Source organism: Planococcus citri, chromosome 1 (genome assembly GCF_950023065.1).
Source record: "Planococcus citri chromosome 1, ihPlaCitr1.1, whole genome shotgun sequence".
Taxonomy (NCBI): Eukaryota; Metazoa; Arthropoda; class Insecta; order Hemiptera; family Pseudococcidae; genus Planococcus; species Planococcus citri.
In genome coordinates, this window is record NC_088677.1 from 40,873,157 (window position 1) to 40,897,545 (window position 24,389).

The following is a 24,389-nucleotide window of genomic DNA, read 5'->3' on the forward strand; positions in this document are numbered from 1 at the left end:
GAGGCGCGGGTAGTCGGGTCTTTTTCGTTCGAACGCGGTTGCTAGTTGTTTTCTCTTTGTCTTTGGCGTTTCGTTACTTGGATCACGTATTTATCGACTGTGTACATCGAAAACACCCGCTATTCCGAGCTTCGAATACCTATTAATTTTGTTGGCTACCCTTTTACACTCGGTGTACTATAGATAAGTTATCGCGGATGTAGTTTATTAAGCAATATCCCACGGTTTCGTTAATATTCCATCAATAGAGGTAAATATTAACCAACGAAATAAGACTGGAGATTCTCGAGATGAGATGAGAGGGTGTTGGAGCGATGAGGTGATAGGGTTAGAGGAAGGTGAAAACTATAGTGTAGTGTTAGTCCAATACGTCCGAAATCTAATTGGTTAATTTACGTCTTATTTGTTACAGCCGGCGAGGAAGAAACTTGGAACGAAGAAGAAGATAAAAGTAAAACTTCGTTGGAAGAGGTAATCAAAGAAACGACCACCGCGACACCTGAAAACGAAGACGAAACTTCGTCTAGTCGCAGCGTCGAATCGAATGTCAAAGTAAATGGAGAAGATGCTTCGCTCCAGACCCATACGATTAAAATCGAACCAGCCTCGTCCGATTCCGAAACCTCGACCGCCGCTGATAGAGGCGACGGATCAGAATCGGTTATCAAAAAAGCCAACTCGACGGAATCTGCCGATTCCAATACGGAAACAAAAAATATCGCATCGATTGTTATAAAAAATGAACCCGTGGCCAGTCCACCAGTCAGCGTTACGCCTGTAAACGAGCAAGAATATTTAGGAGTATTGCCTCAATCGTTACAATCAGGTAATTTGCTATAGTTTGGTTCGATAATACATAATATACTTTGTTGGCGATTTTCATCGCCCAAGATGTGTCTAGGATGTTGGGTTGTTATAATATTGTAGAGAAAGGAGAGTGAATCACATTGAAAGAACATGGTGAAAATTTTTAATGACCTATTGACTCTTAAAATCCCTGGAGTATACTTGAAGGTTTCAAATTATGGTTTCTTTGAAATAAAGTTTTCTTTAAATTCGCAGTTAAGACGTAGAATCAATCTTATCAAAAAATCATATTTTTTCAATTTTATTTCTGAAAGTTTTTTGAATGTTCTTTTATAGAATGAACCTTTATTTGATTTTTGTTTATGATTCAATTTTCGAAATATTTAAATCATTACATATTTATAATGCAGGCAATAGGTATATTATCAATTTTACGCCTTAAGTTCAACTCGCCCTTCGCGCACTCAGATCTTAAATACTACTTGTCTTATCTCCTAATTTGTCTTGGAACATAAGTAAGCCTAAAAAATGTTAAAGAATATTAAAAGGCTTGTTAAACATAGGTACATATTTAATGAAATTTACAGTTAGTATACCTACCTATATCATATATTAGCTATTGATTTCGACCCCCGACGTCTTTTATCTAACTCTCGTCCGGTCTCGTCTAGTTTTTTTGATTTAGCCTAAGCCATTTTTTCAAATGAAAGTGAATTCGTCCTTATCATTTGTATAAAACGTATGATGAATTGTTTGAATTATGAATTTTTAATGTACTTAAACCTACCTATTGGTAGTGAAAGAAAACAAAAACGCGTTTGTTTCTGGCGTGGTGCGGTATGGTAACTTCCATGGAAATAATTTTTACATTATCAATATATTTTTTCAGTCTTATCCTTGAAATTATCAAGTTAACACTCACCAGTAACTATTATCGCTGAAAGTTCAACGACGACATTCGTAAAAGAAGATAACTTTGTCCTGAATATTTTGAGTATTTTACGAAAATACTGTTATCACGAATTCGCTATAAGTATATACGCGAAGATACTGTAAAAACGAATTTTCTCAACGTGTAGTCGTATTTTAATGGTAAACATGTTAGGCTAATTTCTATAGAACCATGCAAAAACAATGAGCAACCTTGCAAACAATTACCTATTTGAAAATAATAAAGCTGAATAGGCAGGAGTAGGTATAGGTATTTTCAAATCGACTCTGTGTTTGGAAACTTTTTCAAGCTGATTATTTGAGAGGTAGATGGTAGAAAGATACACACACATGCTAGGCTGTATATTGACAGATGAAGTGATTCTTTTGAATACTTGTATGTATGTATGTAGTAGGTGTATTTTGTAAATATAAGGTGTGGACTAAAAATACACCTAATTACATAATGTAGAACTGTATATTTCAGCTGGTTTACTGAAGTTCATATTTAGGCCTATCACCTATTCTGAAATATTTGAAAAATGTACCTATTATGCCTAAATTGAAAAATCTGTAGTATAGGTACCTAAAAATGAAATTATCCAGGTTAAAGGAAGAAGTATTGTTCAATTTTTTCCGAAAACATTTGATGAGAATTTTACTTTTCTCTTGATTTTTTATCTCCATCCTGTCATCCGTGAATTTTAAAAACGCACCAAGAAGTTTGTTTTCAAATTACATGGAACAAACAATTTCAATTTTACATTATTCTGAAAATCTTTAGAGTTTTTGAATTGCGTCTAGAATTGAAAACGAATACCTACATACATAATAATTATGTGTGTATTGAATTACTAATTCTCAAGTACACTTACTCAGTCATATTTATTTAGGCACAGACAGCTAGGTATATTTTATATGTACATCTTCAGGCGCGTACCCGTCATAATTTATTTGAAAATTCCATTATCGCTATCATCATTTAGGCAGATCGGGATAAAAATCCGAGATATTTTTCGATTTATGAAATCGCATAGACACGTTGACGGAAAATATGGTCTGAAATTGAAAAAAGTATCATCGATTTTTTATTATTCTTCACTCGATAAGCAAAGCAAACAGATAAATGTAAACTGATAGGAAAAGAATAATGTATTAAAACTCACTCATCAACTTTTATCAACCCGTTGTAAAAAGTTCTTTATCAAGAGAGGTAATTTTATACCGAAAGCTTAAGATATTGACGATAATGCGATGTGTCCCGTGATTATTCTATTAACAGAATTGTTTCACCGGTTCCCAAAATTTTCACGCAGTATTAATTTTTTTTCTGCTTGAAGTTGAAAATTTCTCTTCTCCGATCAATGTTGGGACCAATTTGAATGTAGGGCGTTGAAAAAATATTCATCAACGTTAATGTAAGCAGATTTTTGATGAAAAAAATTGGGGAAAAAACAAAACAAAAAAAGGAGGGGGGGCTTGATTACGCGGGATAGAAATTTTACCGAATTTCCATTTGATTTAGGCCCCTCCTTAGATTTTTTACCACAAATTCTAATTAGTATAACATATACCCGTAGGCTAACAGATGACCATTTGATTAGGGTATTCAGATCCACTAATCTGCTTCTATGGAGAGACCCAGTAAGTATTTTTTCTGTGCAGAATTAGCAAATTTTTTTAAAAGGAAAAATATCTATTGTTCACACTTTGATTACTCTTACTCGTCAAGGGTTACACGTTCTGTACATTGAAAGTCCCAGTTGATATTTTCAATATTATTTTTTAAAATTGCATGCATAAAGAATTAAAGATGGTAAAATAGTTTGAACAGATTTTGATTTTCTTATGAAAGACACTTTATGCGAGGGAATCACAAATTTCAGTCAATATACGAGGTGCACTTCAAATTGTAAATTGCGAAAAAATTAAGGGGGAAGTGCCTGAAAACTCTGTTTTTCAAACTCGGTGGAGAGTAAGAAAAACTAATAAGATTGAAAAGAAAATAGTCCCCCAATTTTCAACATGCATTTTTATACGATTGAGTCCTCTCATCCCTCGCACAGTTGTATTTTATTGCTCTGGAAAATGGAAATGAATTCTCCAAGAAATGTTGGTTATTTTCTGCCCAATTATTTTCTATTAATTCGAGATTAAGACGAAGAATAAAAAAGTCATCAACACGAGCCGTTAGTTACTTACTTACATATATTCTTGCAACCCTTCAATGGATTAAAATTTCAAATTGAACTCGAAAATGATCGTTCTCACTGTAGATGTTACAACTTCCTTGATTCTCACTTTTGCCCCAAAACTGAAATTTCGGGCCTTGAGAAGGAAATTTACAACTTCTTATCAGTGTTTTAGATCAACTATAGAAACAGAGAAAATCAGGTTTTTCCTATTTTCCGTTTCGGGAAACCTTGTCTCATGCCCTCAGCTTTTTCGATTCAACTTTTGAGGCTAAAATTTATCGATTTTAGAATGTCCAGAGATGTTCTTCCTGAAAATATATGTTCATAGATTTCTCAACTCCCGCCCTCTCCGTTCTGGGTTTAAACAAATGAATTGGTGAGCTGGTTTTGCGGATTTCAATTTTACGTCATCGCTGATGAAGTTCATCCCAATTGTTCTAAGCGGCTGAAATTCGATATCTGTGATGTTTTTTTTCGAGGTTTTGAACATTTCAAACTCTTCTGATGGACTTTCCAAACCTTACTCGCGCCTTTAAAACTTGAAAAGTATTACATGCAATGGGTGCTCAAGATGTCCCTTTTGTGAACATGGGTTTCTCAAATCTATTCCTACCTCTTTGAAAATTTGAAAAAAGTGGATTTTCGCATCCCGAGCAGTTTTTAATTTTATATCTTTTGTTGGATTACAGGACTTCTTCCTAATGACCCAAGATGTTGAAATTTTGGTTTCCAACATAAATATTTCTCGAGATCGATTTTCAAGCAAAATTTCAATTTTCTCCTCAAAATTTCTATTCGAAATTCATGTTTGCGAATTTTTCGACGGACGATTCTCAGCTTAGCCTACCTAATAATTACAACAAAATGTGTAACTTATCGTATTTCTCGAATGAAATAAAAAATGGCTGTTCTTGTGGAAACGAGCTTATCTGAAGTTTTGAGCACTTTTTTACACGTTAGCTCAAATCAAGATAGGTACTTTTTTGAAATTCAAAATGGCTAAGGTGACCTTACGAAAAAAAAAGAAATACGATGGTAGATATGGTCGTTTACGTTGGTATATTTGTAAAATTTTTATCATATCTATCCGTCGCGTTTTACGCGTCCATTATGAAATTTGAATTTTTTTTTTTCGCTCAAAATTCGAAGAAATCATTCGCCGCATTTGTGAGAATTATTTCAGAAATTTTCCGGCGATACATTCGATTCGAAGTTAGGGAACCGCTTACCGTGTGCTTTTTCGAACGCAACGCAATTTACCAACCAATGAAAGGTAGGCATCACAGGTATGAACGTGATACATGTGTTTGTAAATGCGTGACTCACGCTGATAAACAAAATAGAATTTTTATCTGTTATTTCCCAATAAACACATGTAAGTTTTATGTAGATGTACAGTACATATATGTATGTGTATGCGCGCACATGTACTCACACAAGCGCACTACAAAACCAACGTGATATAGGTAGAGGTACACATATGTATACTTAAAATTTTTACTGTCGCCTAATCTAATCTTGGAAATATTTTTCCGTTTCTTTCTTTTTTTTTTTACAGCTTTAACGGGGGCCAGGTATTACCCGACAGTGATAAACGCAGCTTCGGACGCTCGCTTTAGAACTGAAACGTCGTTGGACACTAGACAAGGTAAAAAAAAATTTATTGAAGAGATAATTGAGCGTTGTAATTGCATTACTTACCTAGTGCGTTTTTTTTACGGTTTAAAAATTATTTTGCGTTTGAGTGTGGTAAACGTGTAAGTACGGAAAAAGTGTCGAAAAATTGTTCGGTAAAAGTCGATTGTTGATTTCGCGGCGCGGTGTTTTGAAAGTGCTGATCGAGTAATATAACCCAAACGAGTATGAAGATATGTATTCAACGGTGCAGAAAATTGTTATCGGTAAATACAGCGGAATTAGGAAATTTGCATTGGTTTTAAGACGATTTTATTCTAATGTAGATATGTCTCTAGCTACCTACTACCTGCCTGCCTGCCTACCTACCTACCTACCTACCTACCTACCTACCTACCCATCTACCTAGTGTTGTAATCAATTCGAAATTTATGTGCGTTTATATCGGGGTTGATAAGTGAAACGTAATTTCGGTAGAATATGTTACCGCATCGCATGCTATTACTGAAACGATTATTAATTTAAAGTCGATGTTGTGCATATATAATTTATAGCAATCTACCTATCGCCTAAAATGTTAATTACTTCTGGTTTTCTGAGTTTCTTTCCTCGAAATGAAAGTTTTTCGACTTGTAGAAGACGAATGCCTATCTTGATAGGGTTGTTATGATAATATGTTATGTTTCGCGAAATTTCATGTTGTTTTTTGAATTCTGTTCCAGGATTTGTTTGTCCTCCTTGTGGAATCAAATTCAGTTCTTTAAGTACCCTGGAAGCTCATCAAACCTATTATTGTTCTCATAGGCAGAAAAAATCTAATAAAGGTAAGTTTTTGATGAATAATTAATTGTAGCCTAGTAGGATACTCATTACTCACTCGATCTTATTTGGGCAAAGTGCAGTCTTTTAGTATTTTTTTTTTTTTTTTTTTTTTTTTTTGCAAATAGTTAATTTTTTGGTATTTATTTTTCATTTTTCGTTTGAATTTTCAACAATCAAACTATCGCTGTAGTATAAATCCCATCGATAATGAGAGTTACCAGAAGATAGAAGTGCTCTGGTTTCATAGCTAAGGCACTAAGAGTGGTTATAGTTATGCCAATTTTCTTGTTGTGGATTTCTCTGAAAGCGATCAAAGATTTTTACCAAGGCAAGATTTGAGAGTTTCTAGTAATTCACTTTAAAAAAATAATTTTTGGATTTTCAAAAATTTTGGAAATGCTGTTTTTCTATTTCTACGTGAAATACACTTATGTACTGTATGCTTTAGAAAAACTGAGTTCCATGATCGAATTTATTCTCCTGAGCACAAGCAAATTGTATACAAAGGCGAAGTGACGTCTCTATCGTGCAATGTAAACTACTGACCATTACTGCGTAAAACCATAACATTTCTTTGTTGTTTTTGAAAAAAAAAATATATGTCGTTAAAAACAAACATTACTTGACTTGACTTTTAGCAAATTTAGGTGTCGCTCTAGTCACTATATTCAAAGTATAGGTAAGGTAGTCATAGTTAGATAGTCAATAGTAGCCGCACGAAAAACAATAGTAGGTGTACCTAGACCTACCTACGTGTTGATAAATCACTGATAACAATGTTAGGTAACCCTACAACTATGTAGTGGTGGACACGTGGTAAAAGGTGTGACCAATGATAAAACATATTCCATGTAAATTGTGTATTGGTTCTACACATGCGCAAAAATTGAACCCAATCGAGTCGATTTTTTTCACTTATCTAGTTTAACTTTTACGAATACGAACACGAACCCACATTTTATCAAATTTGTCAAGCACCAGTTAACAGTTGAGCACTAATCGCTTACAATATGGTGGACAAATTTATGGGTCCATTTTTTCACTCGAAGAACGATTGTAAGCATTTTAGGTAGGTATATTTGGGCTTTAAGGATAAGCGCAGGTATAGGTATTATTTGATTCGAGATACTGAAATATGATATTGTACCGAAAGTTTTTGCCTGATGGAATCAGTACATTTACCTTTCTAGAATAAGTAAATATTCTTTTACGAAAAAATTCTAAATCCGTTGAAGATTTTAGATACGCTTACTTAATCGCAAATCGTTATCTTTATGTAAACCTAAAAAAAAAGATAAGGTATAAAACTAGGGAAGATATCGAGGATTTTGTTTAAATTGTTTATTGGTACACCTGGCTTGAAAAAAATGTGGCATTTGATGAAACTTATTACATATTGAACGTAAAAATGTTGAGTAGGTAATGCTGCTGCATACTTGAAGCATTTTACACGTGATGTGCTTGAAAATGATTATTTGACTTGATGATTGTGGTATTTAAGATTAGGAAATGTAATCCCATGGCTGCATAATATGTAACCGAAGCACTAACATAAGATGTATACAGTGTGCATGTACAATACTTACTTATGCTGTACGTTGAATCACTTTTCACTCATTCTTCAAAGTTATAAAAGACTGAAGCTCATCATGATGATGAAGCAAATTGTTTTATCAAAAAATTGGAAAGAGCTGTGTAAAAGTTATAGAGAATTGAATTTCTAGTCGTTGGCTTGTGTAAAAAAAATCAAAAATTGAAATGAAAGAAAATTCGAGAAACACTGAAAAATTTGTTGGTTAAGGAACCGGCAAAAATGTTTGTAAACGAAAGCAAATGATCAAGTGGTTTAGCAATTATTGTAAGCGATGAAAACTTGTTGAATTATGATGCAAAACTGCTGCAATAAAATCATGAAAAGCAGAAACGTGAACAAAACTGTTTGAAATTTATTGGAAAAAATGTATAAAATATGTAGTTGGTAATCGAGAAAAATCTACTTCATCTGAATTGTATTCAATGATACCTAATTGAAAAATCAGAAATATTGACAAAAATATGAATAACATTACTCGAAACTATTAAAATATTGATGCAATAGGTATGGTATACAAATTGTTGAAGAATAGCCAAAAAGTTCATGAAATAGGTATTAATGTTGCATAATTATTTCATTTCACAACACAAAAAATGAGCAAATTATGCTTAGGAAATTGCTTAAAATTATCAGAAAATAACAGAATTTTATAAAAATATCTACATTAATATCTGCAGTTGAAAATCAAGATAAAATTAGCTAAATGAAGCAAAAATCAATTATTATAATTATTGAAGTTTAGAATAGTATGAACAAAATTACTTATCTGAAATCATCAAAAAATTCGTCAAAATTACATATCTTTAGAAAGGTCAGCGCCTTATATGAAATAAAATTTTCAGATTTTTTTCTTAAGACAAAGTAGATACCTACATATTTGTTTTTCAAGTTTTTGGTCCTTTAAATACCTACCTAATTCAAAAAAAAAAAAATGATTTTTTTGAAATTTTTCTACCAAGTTTTTAGTCGGCACAAGTCTGTGAGGATCAGATCAAAAAATTCAAGTAACAAATATGTTAGAAATTGGAGTACCTAACTACCTACATATGACTTTTGTGATGCTGTCTTGATCAATTTACAAAGGAAGAAAAAATTGAAACATTCAACTACGCTGTCTTGGTATTTATTTTATTTTTGGAAAGGCTGAGAGGTTTTGAGTTGACACAGTTTTTGAACTTTTCGTCTTTTCAACCAAGAGATTCCGTGGGATGGTTCTTTGGCGATAAAATGAGACAGTAGAGCCCTCTACCAGCGACGTGTTTGAAGCTTTGCATTTTGACCATTGTTCTGTTAAGAACAAAATTGTTCCATTTTTTTTTTGAGAGTCAAAAATATGTAGTGTATTTAGAATTTTTAACGTTTTTTTTCCTCATGTTTTCAAGAAATTTTCAACTTTGAAAATTTTCCCCTAGTTTTGGTAAAATTGGTCGTCACTTTCTACTATCTACATAAATATGATAACAGATAAAAAATTAAGTTTACAGGTGAGAAATCGTATGTTTTCAATTGAAGCCTACAATTTTGTTTTTAAACCAAAAAAGTTTGTTTAAAAAAAATATAGATTACCTATAGGATTTGTACCATATTAAGTATTGATTACTTACTTAACTCTAAACTTCTTACCTTATCCCTTTTAAAAATCTTTTTTTTTTGAATGAAAATTTCATAATTAGATACCCACCTACACAGCTGAACAAACAAAAATATCTAATTCAGTTCGCATTTTTTTCCAAAAAATTTGAATTTATTTAATTGAAGTCGTCGTTCTCCGTTCGAATGTCCCTCTTCTTGCAGCCTACTTAAGTTATTCAAGCGCCTAATTAGAAAGTGCGTATATCAGTTGAACATGACTTGACAAATAGGTATTAGATATTTTAATTTTCAAAACATATGTACGAATAAGTTTCGGTGCACAGATGTTAATATAGACAAACGTTACAAATGCCTGTGTAATATTATTGTTACAGGAGGAGCTGAAAGTGAAGGAGAAGATGGTAGAGCATTATCAGTCTCTGGTGGTTATGATCAAGACGAAGGAAGCAGCGGTGAAAATATGAGTACGGGCGAACCTTCGACAAAAATAGCAAAAACTGGCAAACAATACAGATGCACTCACTGTTCTTACAGCGCTGATAAGAAAGTCAGTCTGAACAGACACATGAGGATGCATAGCGCATCTCCAGCCACTTCGGTAGGTTTTTCTTTCACCCGTCTCGATTCACTCACTTTTTAGTCGACTTTCTGAACGCATTTTTAATTGATTTTATGTACATTTTTCTATTCGGAATAGGTTCATAACGATTCGGATTCTTCGGTTCAACCCATCGATCGTTATTGCCAAGAATGCGATATTAGATTTTCAAATTTGAAAACGTTCAAAGCGCACAAATTGCATTACTGTAGTACGCGTAATGTAATCAAACGAGCGCCAAATGCTAATTCGTCACCTTCGCCGAATCTATCCATCGATTCTAGAATAACGCCACCGTTATCTTCGTTCGGTCTCACCAATCAAAATCCTCCGCAACCTTTTATCGCGCTTCCGACTAATCCCGTATTAATCGTACCGTATTCGTTGATACAAGCTGGAAATATGCTTTCTAGTCCAGTCACTTCCGGATTAAACGGGCAAGACGGAGTTTATCTATTGTTACCGGACGGTACGATACAAATGGTTGCGCAAAGCATGGCTAATCAAGCGAATAGGACTCCAGAATTGGTCAGTCCCGTTTTGCAGCCCATTCCGACCTCGAATAATAATCAAGTGAGCCAATTGAACGATTTTTTAAAATTAATTGGTATCGGTGAGCGCCAAGCGGGGTCGTTACGAATGCATAACTGCAACAGTCACGTGTATCGATGGGTAAACAAAAGTTCTAATTTGAGAGCCACGACTATGAAGCTGACATGTCTTACATTCAACGAAAACTTAGAAATGTAGGTACTACGTATGTATGTAAGAAAAAGGTGTGAAAAGAAAGTTATCAGCGCAGGGAGGTGTGATTCGGTGAAGAGGCGGAGAAGAAGGAGGAAAATATGCTGAAATATTGAAAAAATGTTCAATCGAACAACAGAGCATCCAACGATACGCCATCATACCAAAAATTTCTCCATTTTTGAATTTGCATCTGATGAAGTTCGAATAGAAAGCTGAAATTTGGTTCGCGGTTTCGTACCCTTTTGGAGTATATAACGGATTTTTGATTTTTCTGTGTCAAAATAAGATGTTGAATTTCATTTTGGCTTATTAAAATTTTTTCAAAACTCGAAAATATGAAAAATCTGCTGAAGGCTTCATAAGGGCTCACAATCACCAACTGTTAAATTCATGAGATCAAAAATGTAACAGCAGAAAGCGCCGCTCTCAGTTTTAAATTGTGAAGTATACTGTATAGGTATACTATGTACTATCTACCTACCCATGTCATTTTAAACTTGAGCTGGAGTTCGAATAAATTGTATGTAGGAGTAGGTATTATGTTACCTACCCGTAGATACTTATTCATTCGTTGGTCTAGCGAGTAATTGAAATTGAGATTGATTTGATTTTTAAAAAATAAGTGTGAAATGGTGAGTATTTAAAAAAAAATTGTGACAGTATTTACATTGAATAACCTTCGGTTATAGCTCAATACGTCGACGAAAGAGAGAAAAAAAATTGAGTACGTTCTTATTTCGACATATTTGTAATGTAAATAAATATTATATCCATCTTGATAAGAGTTTTGTTTTTACATGCAGCGAATTGGTAGCGGTGTGAAAACGGCGTGGAACACTTGAGATATTTTTTATTAAATGTGTGATTGACCTGATTATAACAACGTTATTCATTCATGCAACGATATTATATTTAAATTGATACGCGTGACTTTGTCGAGTGTATTTGATCCGTGTTGAGCCTTTTATTACCTATACGTTGATTTTTCACTTTACCATCGACGAAAAATTTAATACCACGTACTTATAATACGATATTTTTCATTTCGTCTGTGTGCTTTGGCAGGTGACTAAAGAAACCGTCAGCTCGAAACCAAACAAGCAACCATCGGTGGTCAGCGTACCAATCGCGAATGGTGCTCTGGATCTGCGAATGCGTCGTGAATCGAACGGCAGCGAAAGCACGACGACCATCGACGCTTCGGAAGAAGAAAAAGAAAATCGTCTGCTGGACGATCAAACGGATCACGAGGACATCGTGTGCGCTCCTTCGATACCGTTGATATTATCGGCGTCGTCGACTTGCTCGACACCGTCTCCTATTCCACTATCGCCCGGATCGCAGACACGTCTTTCGTCATGTTCCGAGAAAATATGCAGCCCTAGTCCGAAATCAGTCATCACAGTAGCGTCGTCAAAATCCGCCAAGAAAGTAACCAACGGCGTCATTAGAAAATTATCAAAGTCCGAAAGCGCCGGCGGAGATGATAAAAAAATCGAATCGTTTTCCACGCAGCAGAATATGGCCGCTGCCGCCGCCGCCGCCGCCGCAGCAGCTGCGGCTGCCGAACGAGGCTCTAATTTCAGCTTGACCGAGATGCTGTTAGCGGCCGCGTCTCAGAATCATAGCGAATCTGCGAAGGAGTTGCAATTTCCACCGGAAATGATACCGCATTTGTCCGCCATTCAGCAAATGAATTCGGCTAAAAGGCCCGCTCTCAATCCTATCGCTAATATTCCCCTTTTATTACCTCCGGTTTCGCCAGGATCTCGCGTCATTCCAGAAATATTGAATCCGTCCATTTTACCTTTGCTAACGTCCGAATTAGCCATGAGATTAGCCTCGACAAACGTTCCGGCCGCCGCAGGAGGTGGTGGTGTACCGCCGTATATTAGGCAAGGTTTGTATTCGGCGTAGACCTTTGCTACAATTGTTAGTCAGAAACGATAGTCACCGATTAGAATGAAAATGAATCTTTGTTCATCACTTGTGCTCGAAGGGATGATTTTAGTGCATTGTATTCGGGTTTTCTAAAATTTACGTATAACGTATGTAATTTCGAAACAAGAGGGGCTAAGGTTTTAAAAATTTCTGAATGTGGATTCCGATGTAATCTCCAGTTTTGAAGATAGACTATTGTATTGTAGGAGAATTTGTATGAGAATTTGTATTCGTTTTCAGAGGTTGTATCCAAAGTAAGGTTCGGAAGCAGAAAAAAATTCAATTCCGATTTTTTTTTCAACTTTGAATATTAATTTTTTTTTGAATTCTCAATTGTCTATGGCTCATTTAATACCTACTTGCATTGTTGAAGATGAAAGATCATTTTAGTAAAGAAACTTTTTTGTTGGTCTTTGAAAGATATACTCGGATTCATTCTTAAAACTTTCATTTTCGATCGTTTTGACATTGTAAATTGTAATCTCTATACCTAAATTTCCAATATTGTTTGATAATATCAAGAGAATCTTCCTGCTATCCCCCCCCCCTGAATACCCACCAAACAAAATTTTGTTCTGATCAGTCGCTAGCGCAATAAGACGTATCATTTGGCAGCCTACTTATCTGTACGTATATGTTCGTGATGTTATAGGTACTTGGAAATGTGAAGACTGCAATATTGGATTTTGTAAATATGAAAATTACGTAGCTCATAAAAAGCATTACTGTTCGACGCGCAAAGTTCAAGATTCGGCGCAATCAGACGATTCAATCAAAACTAGTCCAGCTGGATCTCCGTCTTCGAAAACACTAGCACCTTCGCCCCAAACGCTTTCCAAAGAGAATACCAGCCCGATACCGCATGCGACCAATGTTATACAAAGCGCTAGACCGTTTTCGCAGTTTATTTGTCAGATGTGCGGCATTAAATTTACGTCTTTAGATAATTTATCTACCCATCAGACGTTCTACTGTCCTAATCGAGTCGCCGTTGCCGATGGTGGAGAAAAATCTAGTCTTAAATGCCCGAAATGTAAAGTAAGTCTTCGTTGGGATTATTTTGCATGTTAAGTACGTCGTTTATTATTTTTTTTATTAAATCAATGACAATGGTTTTCCAAAATGCACAAGTTGAAAAAAAAAGTTGAGAATCACCCGCTCTAAGATGCATCCGCAGTACGCATACAGATGATTTGTAACAATTTTACGTTGAGTATTTAAAAATCGTATGTTGACATAAGTGAATACGTTTTTGGTTGGAAAATTTCGAATTGAACTTTTTTAAAATCCAAAATCAATTTTCGAGTAAAAATTGTTGAATTTTTTTACAGTTGATTCATCCGATTTGATTTAAATTTAATTATGTATTATTTTGTGATCGAAACTTCTCTAATTTAATATCCTACACTTGCGAGTCTACATATATGTTTATTAATCGAATAACACTTCCACAGGTGTTGTTACCAGTAGATCAATTACAAACCCATCAGTGTACCGGGACAGCGAGCTCAGGGTGGAAATGTCCATGTTGTTTCACTATTTGCAATTCTACAAATGCGATTCAAAAGCATATCGAAAGTCACAGTGGCGTGAAAGCCTTTTTATGCACTATTTGTAATTATAAAGGAAATACCATCAGAGGAATGCGAACTCACATACGAGTCCACTTCGATAAACGAAACGGCGAAATAATGGTGAGTTCGAAAATACAATTTGAGCATGCTCGAGTGCCGATATGTCATTGGAAATTATTCTAGTTGAACTTTCCCTATTGAAAAAATGAGGTTATTGCTGCATAAGCATCAACGTATGTACTTTCTCGCGAGTTTTCTGAGATGATTGAGCGTTTGATGGAAGGAATAAATCGCTGTACCTATCGTTGAAAAAATTACCTTTCAGAAAATTCGGCTAAAAATACACATACGTCATCCTCCCCTCTAACCTTTTCCTCCTCGTATACCTTACCTAGATCTGCATTAACTTTGCCCATATACTTTTCAGGAGGAAAATTATATCACCTGTTTAATGGAAGAAAACAGCAGCGCTGCAAGTTCTTCGGACGAAAATTCGTCAGAGAAAACAGTCAAGAAACCAGTCACCGAAACGGTCGTGCCAGTATCAGTAACGCCCGTAACGCCGATCGTCGAAGATAAACCTGTAGAAGGTCGCTCTTCTCCTATCGTTGTAGACTGCGTTGAAGATGAAGACGAATATATCGAGGTAGACGAATTACCCAACATAAAAAGCAGCAATTCTCCCAAAGAATCTGTCGAAGCTGCCACCAAAGAGGACTCGAAATCTTCTCAAGAGCCTGCCGAAGACGCTGCTGACGACAGCAGTATCAAGAAATACGGTCCAAAATATTGTAAATCTTGCGATATTTCGTTTAATTATTTATCTACTTTCATAGCACATAAGAAATATTATTGTTCGAATACGAGCGACGCGTCGAGTTCTTTAAATAGCGCTGAAAGTATTGTGATACCTACGAATATCGCTGCTGCAGCACATATTGTTTGAAAATCTTTCCTAACCTACGAATAATTCGGATATATTTTTTGTAATGTATAAAATTCCATACGGATGAATTTTTATAAATTTTTTAATTTATAAATCACTACCTACCTACCATTTCAACTTGATGAACCGTGTAGCCATTTTACCAAAAGTAAGCAGTCATTTTAAAGATCGTCATTGACGATATCGTTGTATATATAGCACATTTTTGTAAAAATTCAACTTTCATCACTTTCAGTGAACGTAGTTTAGAATCCCGTGTACATTACCATGCCTAAAAGAAATAATTAATCTCATATCAAAATTTATTATTTGTGTTTTCATATTATAGATATATCTGCTTGTAATTGGCCAGTATTAATTTTTTATTTTAAAAAAAGGTGATTACCTACGTGTCCCTTAAAGGTTTACTTGTACTTTTTTTTCATGTGCCATAAATATTGAACTACTCGCAATACTGGCACAAAATCGTATTGTATTTTTATCGAGGTTCGAATTGATTTTAAATATTCGGTGTACATCGTGATCAATGATCAATAAGGCGATTGATGTAAGAATGGTTATGCAATCATTCTTGCTTCAATTGCCTTATTCGTCAGAACTGAGTTACGGTCTTGCATACACGATCTTAAAATTTCTCAGATCTGAGTAAAAAATATAATTTATATCTACGTTCTCATGATATTGATATATTCTATGTATTTTGTATTTTAATTCAAATTTGTAGATGTATCATTTATGGTGATTATTTGAATACGAAACGATGCATTTATACGTTTGTAAAAATTTCATTTTAAAAGCATTTCATTTCAGTTGTGTGTGACTTTTTACGCGTATAAATAGTCTACCCTTACTGTGCTGTACCATAGGTTTTCACGCGTATTTCGTCGATTTTTTTCTCTTCATATAAAGTGATAATTAAAAGTTATCTTACTGTGAATTTCAGCTTTCAGTTGGTATGGTGTGAAGTTGGTTCAATATCTATAAGACAATCTATGAACGGATTTTAATAGCAGATGTATTTGCTTCGCTTATATAGGTATTAATTATACGGATATTGATGTACGCAGACATGATTCTGTATCAACGGATATTGTTTTATTGTTTTTTTTGTGTCTTTTTTTCCAAATCACGTTTTTACATTTCATTAAATTATTTCTGTTCGTATACATAATTAGATGATATTTTATTTGGTTACCTTTTTCCCCTTTTTATGTTATTTCTATTTTTTTTTTTGTTTCGCTGTTAATGAAAAATTATTCTGATGATATTGTAAACTTAACAAAATCGCGTGTTTCTGTTTTAACATAGCGTAGAAATTTTGTTTCATTCGATACTAGAACGACTAGTATAAAAAATATTATTGTGCAATTTGTTTTTATTTGTTATTATGCATTATTCTTTTTCCCCCTTTCTTTTACGATGAATTTTCAATGTACATAAATACGTTTATATTTTAAGCGAATTTATTTCATTTGATAAGATTCATAAATTCTACCAAATAATAGAATGTAGGTGTTCTATTTTATAAGTGATTTATTCTCATTGTCCGAAAATAAACAAGAATCATTTCGTGATGTTTTTTCTTTTTGTTTTATCAAATTTGACGAATGGGAAGAAAATATGAGTTAGTAGACCTTGAAATAGACTAAACGATTCCTTCAAAAAGTGACCTATTTCTGATTTTCAAAAATTGCACTTGTCAGATCACACCACACAGCAACTTACAGTGTAGGTATAATAATAAAAGACGGAGGCTTACAAGATAATTATGCTGTCGTTTACAAAATGAAGAATTGGCTGAGATCTCAAGAAACCCATATATTATTAATATTGACGAACAAATCAATTATAAAATTTCTAGATTAAAAAGATTCAAATGAAAAACACATTTGGCAGGATTCAACGATCCATTAAAATCGCAGATTTATCTGAAAAACTGAGAGGTTCATTTTCAATCATCAATTTTAGGTTGCTTATGAAATAAGAAAAGAAATCAAATTCAAAAATCAAAAGTGTGGGAAAGGGAGCTTTTTAACAAAAAAAAATTTTTTATCCTAGTAGCCATTAGGTACTTCAAGAGTCAAGGCACATCCTGGTCTCTTATGAGTACACGTGGTGTTGTAAAAAATCTGGGAGATCACAGAAGCGTCGCTCGTATCAATTCAAATCAGCAGCACCTTAAAATTAGTGAAAATTCATGCTTCATACCAAAGTTTCGTCATTTCACGCATTTTTTTCTAAATTATTGGTGACACAATCAATATCTAGGTAGGTAGGTCTAGGTATACAACTTCACTTTTGATGTTTTTTTTTGTTTGTTTGAATTTTGATTAGAATATTTATTTTGAAATTAATAAATACTTGGGTGTCTACTCTACAATCTACATTCCATTTTTGAATGAATTCTGAAAACCTGAGAACTTGAACATTCACAGTGAAACTTCAACTCAATAATGACTAATGAGTAATGAGGTCAAGTCTCACCTCAAGCTCTGGAAAATCGCAGTCATTTTACAACTGAACCAGATTTGTTGATGGTTGAAGTCGAAGGGAAGGGAAATCACAGCATGAATCACAGCCTCTGTCGGATGACCAATAACTTCATTTTTGATACGAATTTCCGAATTTATCAGAAAACAAAACCACGACTTTCTTGTTTTGTTTTGACTTTCCGGCAAAGTTTAGATTTTACGTTTTAGAAATAATATAATAAAGCTCTTTCTCTACATCCTGAGTGATGGAGTGATGTTCGCATACCCCTGCCCCAGCAGATCATTTGGCTAAAAATTCTTCATAAAAAATGAAAATTAATCTCTTCACAGATTGAACACCTGACACTACACGTAAGGCTCTATATAAAGTGGGTGAGCGCATCGGCCATTTTGTTCCCTGAGTGATAACGGACTAGTAAGTATGGATACAATTTCTCACGTAAAAAATGCAATTTTCTCGATAGTTCGCGAGTCCGGATGAAATTACGTGTAGTCTCAAATTAAAGACAATAAAATTTCCTATCGATCGATGTTAAATTTTGATTTTTGATCATTTCATGAAAAAATAACGACTTTATGAATACTTCAATTTTACTGATTTCTGCGTACTATGTACGTCGTCTTTAAACTAAAAATACTCGAAATTTTCAGTGGACGCATAGGTATTTTAATACAGCAAAATGTTCGTTATTTTATCCTCTTTAAAATGAGCTATTACCGAAAGCTCTACATGCAACCGTTCAAAAGTTTTCGAAGTTGAAAGTTGGGAAAACAAGCTGCGGATGGTAAGTACTGAACTTTGAACTAATATTACTCGAAAATCGAAATTTTCAATGGACACGTAGGTATTTTAATACATCAAAATGTTCGTAATTGTATCCTTTTTAAAATGGTTGTTTACCGAAAGCTCTACCTTCAACCGTTCAAAAGTTTTTGAAGTTCAAAGTTGCGGAAAGTGGTCAAATTGTGTTATCACTGTTATCAGTCACTTAGTTTTGAATTTGATCAGTATTTTACTTTCCGCAACTTTGATCTTCAAGATCTTTTGAACGATGAGAGGTAGAACTTTCGTTATAAGCTCATTTTAAAGACGATAAAATTACGAACATTTTGCTGTATTAAAATATCCATGTGTCCGTTGAAAATTTTGAGTAAAATATGTTCAAAGTCAAATACTTACTGCCCGCAGCTGATTTTCGCAACTTTCAACTTCGAAAACTTTTGAACGGTTGCATGTAGAGCTTTCGGTAATAGCTCATTTTAAAGAGGATAAAATAACGAACATTTTACTGTAATAAAATACCTATGTGTCCACTGAAAATTTCGAGTATTTTTACTTTAAAGATGACGTACGTAGTATGCAAAAATCAGTAAAATAGAAATATTCATAAAATCGTTATTTTTACGCGAAATGATCAAAATTTAACATCAATCGATAGGGAATTTTATTGTCTTTAATTTAAGACTGCATAACAGTTCACCCAAACTCGCGAACAATTTAAAAAATTGCATTTTTTACATAAGAAATTGTATGCATAATTACTGGTTCGTTATCACTTCAGGGAACAAAATGGTGGATGCGCTCACCTGGTTTATATAGAGCCCTAACTACACTCTACAGACACAGATGCCAGCGCCATCTCATGAAATATCAACAAATTGTGTTCCGGCTCTGTCGGCTCAGCTGCGCCGATCTTGAACGCGCATGCAACCGTCCCATCTCATATCCCAAATAAACAACAACAAAAAATGCCGGTCAGTCATTGATCTGAATGACGCGGTCAAGTAAATGATTGATAAATTTATAATTTATATTTGGAATAACAACGCAGGATTTTTATTTTGTTCGAAATGTATGATTGTGTTTACACATTTAAAATGATCGTGTACATATTGGAGAAATAAATTCCGCATCAATCATCATACTTTCTACTATTTTGTTCGAAAGGCGAAATATTTGATAAGAGCTTTTAGGTAAGTTTTCATAATTCAACTCGTTATAGTTTTCTATCGTCCCCAAATGATTTACATTTTGAATTGTGTACTTCTTTAAAAATTCATTACCTATTGCCCGGCAATAATTTGTCTTTAGAAATTGAATTGAACTGATAATCTCATTCTCAAATCTGAAGTTTTCATCTTTGCAAAAGCACCGAAATGAGACACTGATAAGTGATGACTGATGAGATACATTTAGTCAGAATTTCCAACTATTGATGTTTGATAAGTAATTGTAATTGATGATCTACTATTTTGTGATTATTGAATTCACAAAAATCTATTTGATGAGCCCACATTGTTTAGTTCAGTATACTTATACAGAGTATATAAAGTAGCATGCTGCATGTGCATGATTAAATTATTCTATCCCTCTCAACGTTCTATTTAATGACCATCTCAACTGCTTAATTGAGTTGATTGGAGGAAAAATTTATTTATGGGTTTACTTGTGTGCTTTGTTTTGTGTGTTTGTTTCGGATCACAAAAGTTCAATACTCCACTTTCTATAGCTGAATAGCAAGACGATAGTACATTCATAGGTCGACTACATATTATAAAATGATTGAATTTGTGTTGGAAATTGGGAATGAGAACTTTGAGAAAGAACATGTGTAATTTTAGCTTTATCTATGTAATAAGCTGTGGCCTTGATTATTATTGTTGTTTGATAAGTTTGGTTGGGTTCGGTTTGATGGTTTATTTGCTATCGGTCTCAGTTCTATGTATGTTCTGTAGTTCTTTGGTTTCTTCAACTTGACTAGAGAAAAATAATTTTCAAGTGCTTGACTTCCAGGTAACGCATTATTTTTTGAGTACATACCTAATTCGTTCTGCGTTAATTTTTAAAGACTATACTAAAAATTATTAACGTGTCAAAACGATGATTCTAAAATAGTTTTTTGTTTTTGTGCATTTAATTACGAGTAATTTTTTTTCTTACAAACCTTGTACGTGGCATCGAATATTTGGATAAATTTCAGCAGTATTACCAAAATATTTGATAAGTTTCTAGGTATCGAATCATCGTATTCTAATTTTAAATTCATAACTTCGTTCTGTTTACAGTTACATGTTACATTCAAAATATGGGCGATAAAATTGAAATGCTACCATCGGTAGATAATGAAGTAAAAGATATGCTAATCACAGTGGACAAGTCTTTTAGAAAAAAGTACAACTTGGAACCGGATTTTTATGTACGAGTTCCTGGTCGTGTAAATCTAATCGGCGAACACATAGACTACTGCGGATACTCGGTATGCCCTATGGCAATTAAACAATGTATCGTTGCTGCCGTCAAATCGAGATCCGATTCAAGTTTAATACTGTCCAATCACGAGAGTGGAAAATACCCCGATTACTCCGGTAAAATTGGTTATCTAGAGTACGTGTTGATTTTTTTGCGAATTATTTCCAATATCGACTTTTTAATTCATTTTTGTACTTTTTAGCGTCAATAAAGATACTACCACCGGTTTCGGTCCCAGATGGCACGATTACGTTTTATGTGGTTTAAAAGGTGTCGTAGAATCCGGAAATGTAGCTCCGACCAAAGGATTAATAATTCATTTGTATGGAAATATTCCTGTAGCCAGTGGCCTTTCGAGTTCCAGCGCATTAGTTTGTTGTGCTGCTCTTTCATTGAGCGTTACTCTGAATGTACGTTTCACTATCTGCATAAATTTTTGTGGCTTTTCAATTTTTGAAGTATTTTGTAGTAATTTGACCAAAGTCACAGGCAATCAGGAGAATCCCAAAGTATTCAAAAAGATTTTTTGTCGGCCATTATTCAATAATAGATCAGCCGTTTTTTACGTTAAACTCATGAGTACCTACATGTTTTTCAACAGAATTCACGTTCAAAAAATTTGAACCCGATTTTTCTAGTCGATTGCGGAGAAATTCTCCTAATAATTAACTGAAAACCGTGTCGAAATGCAAGGAAATAAAATTTATTGTCAAGTTGACTCATGTTTAGTTTTCCTCGATATTGGTTTCATGATCGAAAAAAAAAACTCGGTAATGAAATATTTTCATTGCCAACAATCCAATGTAAAATCGAAGTTCTATTAATTAATTTAGTGCCGTAAAGTTGAAATTAGTTTAAACGCTGGGTAAAGATTGTGATTTATTTTACAATATTGTCGTTTTATATGTTTTCTACAGTTATCTCCAACGAAGAAAAATTTAGCGGAGAAATGTGCCAAAGCTGAGCGTTACATTGGAACCGAAGGCGGTGGAATGGACCAAGCTATAATATTTAACGCGAGAAGAGGAACAGCGAGTCTTATATCTTTTGATCCGCTGAGACTTACCGAGGTACAAATACCCCCCGCATGTACATTTGTGATTGCTCAAAGTATGGTACAAAAAAATAAGGCAGCTTCGAACGATTTCAATTCCAGAGTGGTCGAATGCAGATTGGCATCTTTGGTAAGTTGATCGACGTATGGATTTTCATTCTTGTGAGAATGATCTACAATTTCGAAATTGTTTTCAGATTATTGGGAAACATTATTTAAAAAATTGGAAAAAGTTTCCTAGACTAATGGATTTACAAAAGGAACTGAAATTCGACCTTGGTAAAATGCTAAAAGTTGTTCAAGAGGTGTTTCACGATGGACTGTACACGAAATTAGAGGTGACTTATAAAGACTTTTTTCACAATTTTCGAATCGTCAGTCTAAATTTTCAAGTCGAATATGTGAATTGGAATTTTTTATAGGTATGTCAGATACTGGATATTAGCGAAGAAGAACTGGAGAATAAGTTTTTAACTAGGAATACTCGACATTTGAATACATTCAAATTAAAACCCAGAGTAACGCATGTGTTCGCAGGTAGAAAACTGTGGCTGTGGATTTTTACGAGAGAATTTTCACCCATTCTAATTACGTATTTATTACAGAGGCTTTAAGAGTGGACATGTTTTGTAGTATTTGTGACGGTGCGAAATCAATTGACGAGCTTGGTCGATTAATGAACGAAAGCCATTTCTCTTTGAAAAATTTGTACGAATGTAGTCACGTCGAACTAGAGAAATTGGTGACGATTTGTTCACTGAATGGTGCTTCGGGAGTTCGTCTGACCGGAGCTGGGTAGGTATTGTACAGTGTACAGTTAACCGATGAGTTATTTCTTTTCTGATTCATTAATAACCTTATGTGAATTTGATTTTCAAGTTGGGGCGGATGTGTTGTAGCCCTTGTACCATTAGCCACTGCCGAAGAATTTGTGAAATCGGTCAAAGCGGCCTTCTACACTGGTAAAGTACCAGCTTCGGTGAACATAGACGACTTGATATTCATTACTAAGCCACATCATGGGGCTGCTGTGTTCCAGTCAGGTGCTGTTGATTATTAATCTTGTCTTCGTTGTTGTTATTGTTTTGTTAATCAAAATTATTAGTGAGAATTTATTTACGAATTTTTAATTCGAAATTGTTACTTAAATTATTTTGGCCATTTAATATGAAAAGAAAACTTTCTTGTCTTTATTTCTTCATTTCCTGTAAAATCATTCTTCCCTGCATATTTTTTGTGATTTTCGTAACCAGGGTAGAAATGTCTAGTACGCCACACCATTATTGAACAGTTGATATTTTTTTAGTATGGTTTTGTGAAATTTTGCGAGAACTGAACACCATTCAACTTTCCTTACCTGTGAATCATGATCTCAATGCGCATTTGAAATTTTCCTCATTTGTTTTTCGTTTTTTTTCCTCGTCAACATACTCGATTATTCGAGTAATAATAGCCTTAAAATGTTGAACACATTTTTCATAATTCAATTTCAACTTTCATTCCTCGATCATTAATTAAATCCATGTTTGGTTTTATTTATTCTTTGAGTATCGATACATTGATACTTTCAAATTACATTTTAATACAAATTTTTGTTTGTTTCATTTTATGCAGGTACATATTATAATGTTTTGATTAAGTTGTTTTTTTCTCTATCTGATGAGATAGGTTTTTACCATCCCAGTTATTTTTATTGTAATTTTTTCATTTGTGCTGGTTTGTTAACATAAATAACTGAATCATATTGTACTGAATATCCTTAGGGCTTAAAATACCTATGTCTTAATAAATCATCTGTATTTTTGAATTTATTTCGTTGAATTTCATTATTCATTAAATTCATTAAATATGAATATTGTGGAGAATGACCAAAAAATATCAACGCCGTTTCAGGAAAATATTTTCCCATCTCTTCCAGAGAAAGGAAACCAAAAAGTTCAGTCTTTTTCGCCATCAAAAATTAAGAATAGATGAAAATTATCTAGTATTTTTTTTTTTTTTAATTTTTTGAAAATTCTAAAAAATATATTGTAGTACCTAATCTACTGAGAAATGACTGGAAGATGTAGTGTACAAGTAGTTCAAGATCTGAGATTTCATTACGTTATTCTTTCAACATCTTTTTACCCTTAATCCGTGCGTTAGGAAATTGCATATGTGACACCGCATACAGAAAGGGGACACGCAGCCCAAAAATGGATTTTTTTTAAA

General features: G+C 33.9%; 2 protein-coding genes across 10 annotated transcripts in view; both read left to right on the top strand.

Annotated features, from left to right (window-relative positions):
- Nucleotides 1-15,938, top strand: part of ush (Zinc finger protein ush) — a 107,014-nt gene extending 91,076 nt beyond the window's left edge. For 5 of the 7 annotated variants that reach the window (XM_065344803.1, XM_065344802.1, XM_065344805.1 and 2 more), the window contains 9 exons: nt 413-826; nt 5,491-5,580; nt 6,290-6,391; nt 9,951-10,174; nt 10,274-10,747; nt 11,987-12,821; nt 13,515-13,900; nt 14,317-14,556; nt 14,864-15,938. In XM_065344803.1, the coding sequence (XP_065200875.1) occupies nt 413-826; nt 5,491-5,580; nt 6,290-6,391; nt 9,951-10,174; nt 10,274-10,747; nt 11,987-12,821; nt 13,515-13,900; nt 14,317-14,556; nt 14,864-15,382 (3,284 nt within the window). In that variant the 3' untranslated portion in view covers nt 15,383-15,938. Of the gene's footprint in view, nt 1-412; nt 827-5,490; nt 5,581-5,608; nt 5,834-6,289; nt 6,392-9,950; nt 10,175-10,273; nt 10,748-11,986; nt 12,822-13,514; nt 13,901-14,316; nt 14,557-14,863 lie in introns of those variants that run through there. The other 2 variants (XM_065344804.1, XM_065344808.1) reach the window with 2 other exon arrangements.
- Nucleotides 15,939-19,620: 3,682 nt separating this feature from the next.
- Nucleotides 19,621-23,989, top strand: LOC135831935 (N-acetylgalactosamine kinase-like). 3 transcript variants are annotated; one of them, XM_065344810.1, is made up of 8 exons: nt 19,621-19,848; nt 20,941-21,259; nt 21,327-21,534; nt 22,042-22,308; nt 22,376-22,516; nt 22,601-22,715; nt 22,784-22,973; nt 23,058-23,989. In XM_065344810.1, the coding sequence occupies exons 2-8, from the start codon at nt 20,961-20,963 to the stop codon at nt 23,236-23,238; spliced, it is 1,401 nt and encodes a 466-aa protein (XP_065200882.1). In that variant the 5' UTR covers nt 19,621-19,848; nt 20,941-20,960; the 3' UTR covers nt 23,239-23,989. The 3 variants fall into 3 exon arrangements, with proteins under 3 accessions (XP_065200882.1, XP_065200881.1, XP_065200883.1); XM_065344809.1 differs by lacking the exon at nt 19,621-19,848 and adding an exon at nt 20,542-20,668; XM_065344811.1 differs by lacking the exon at nt 19,621-19,848 and having other exon boundaries at nt 21,010-21,240.
- Nucleotides 23,990-24,389: the final 400 nt, after the last annotated feature.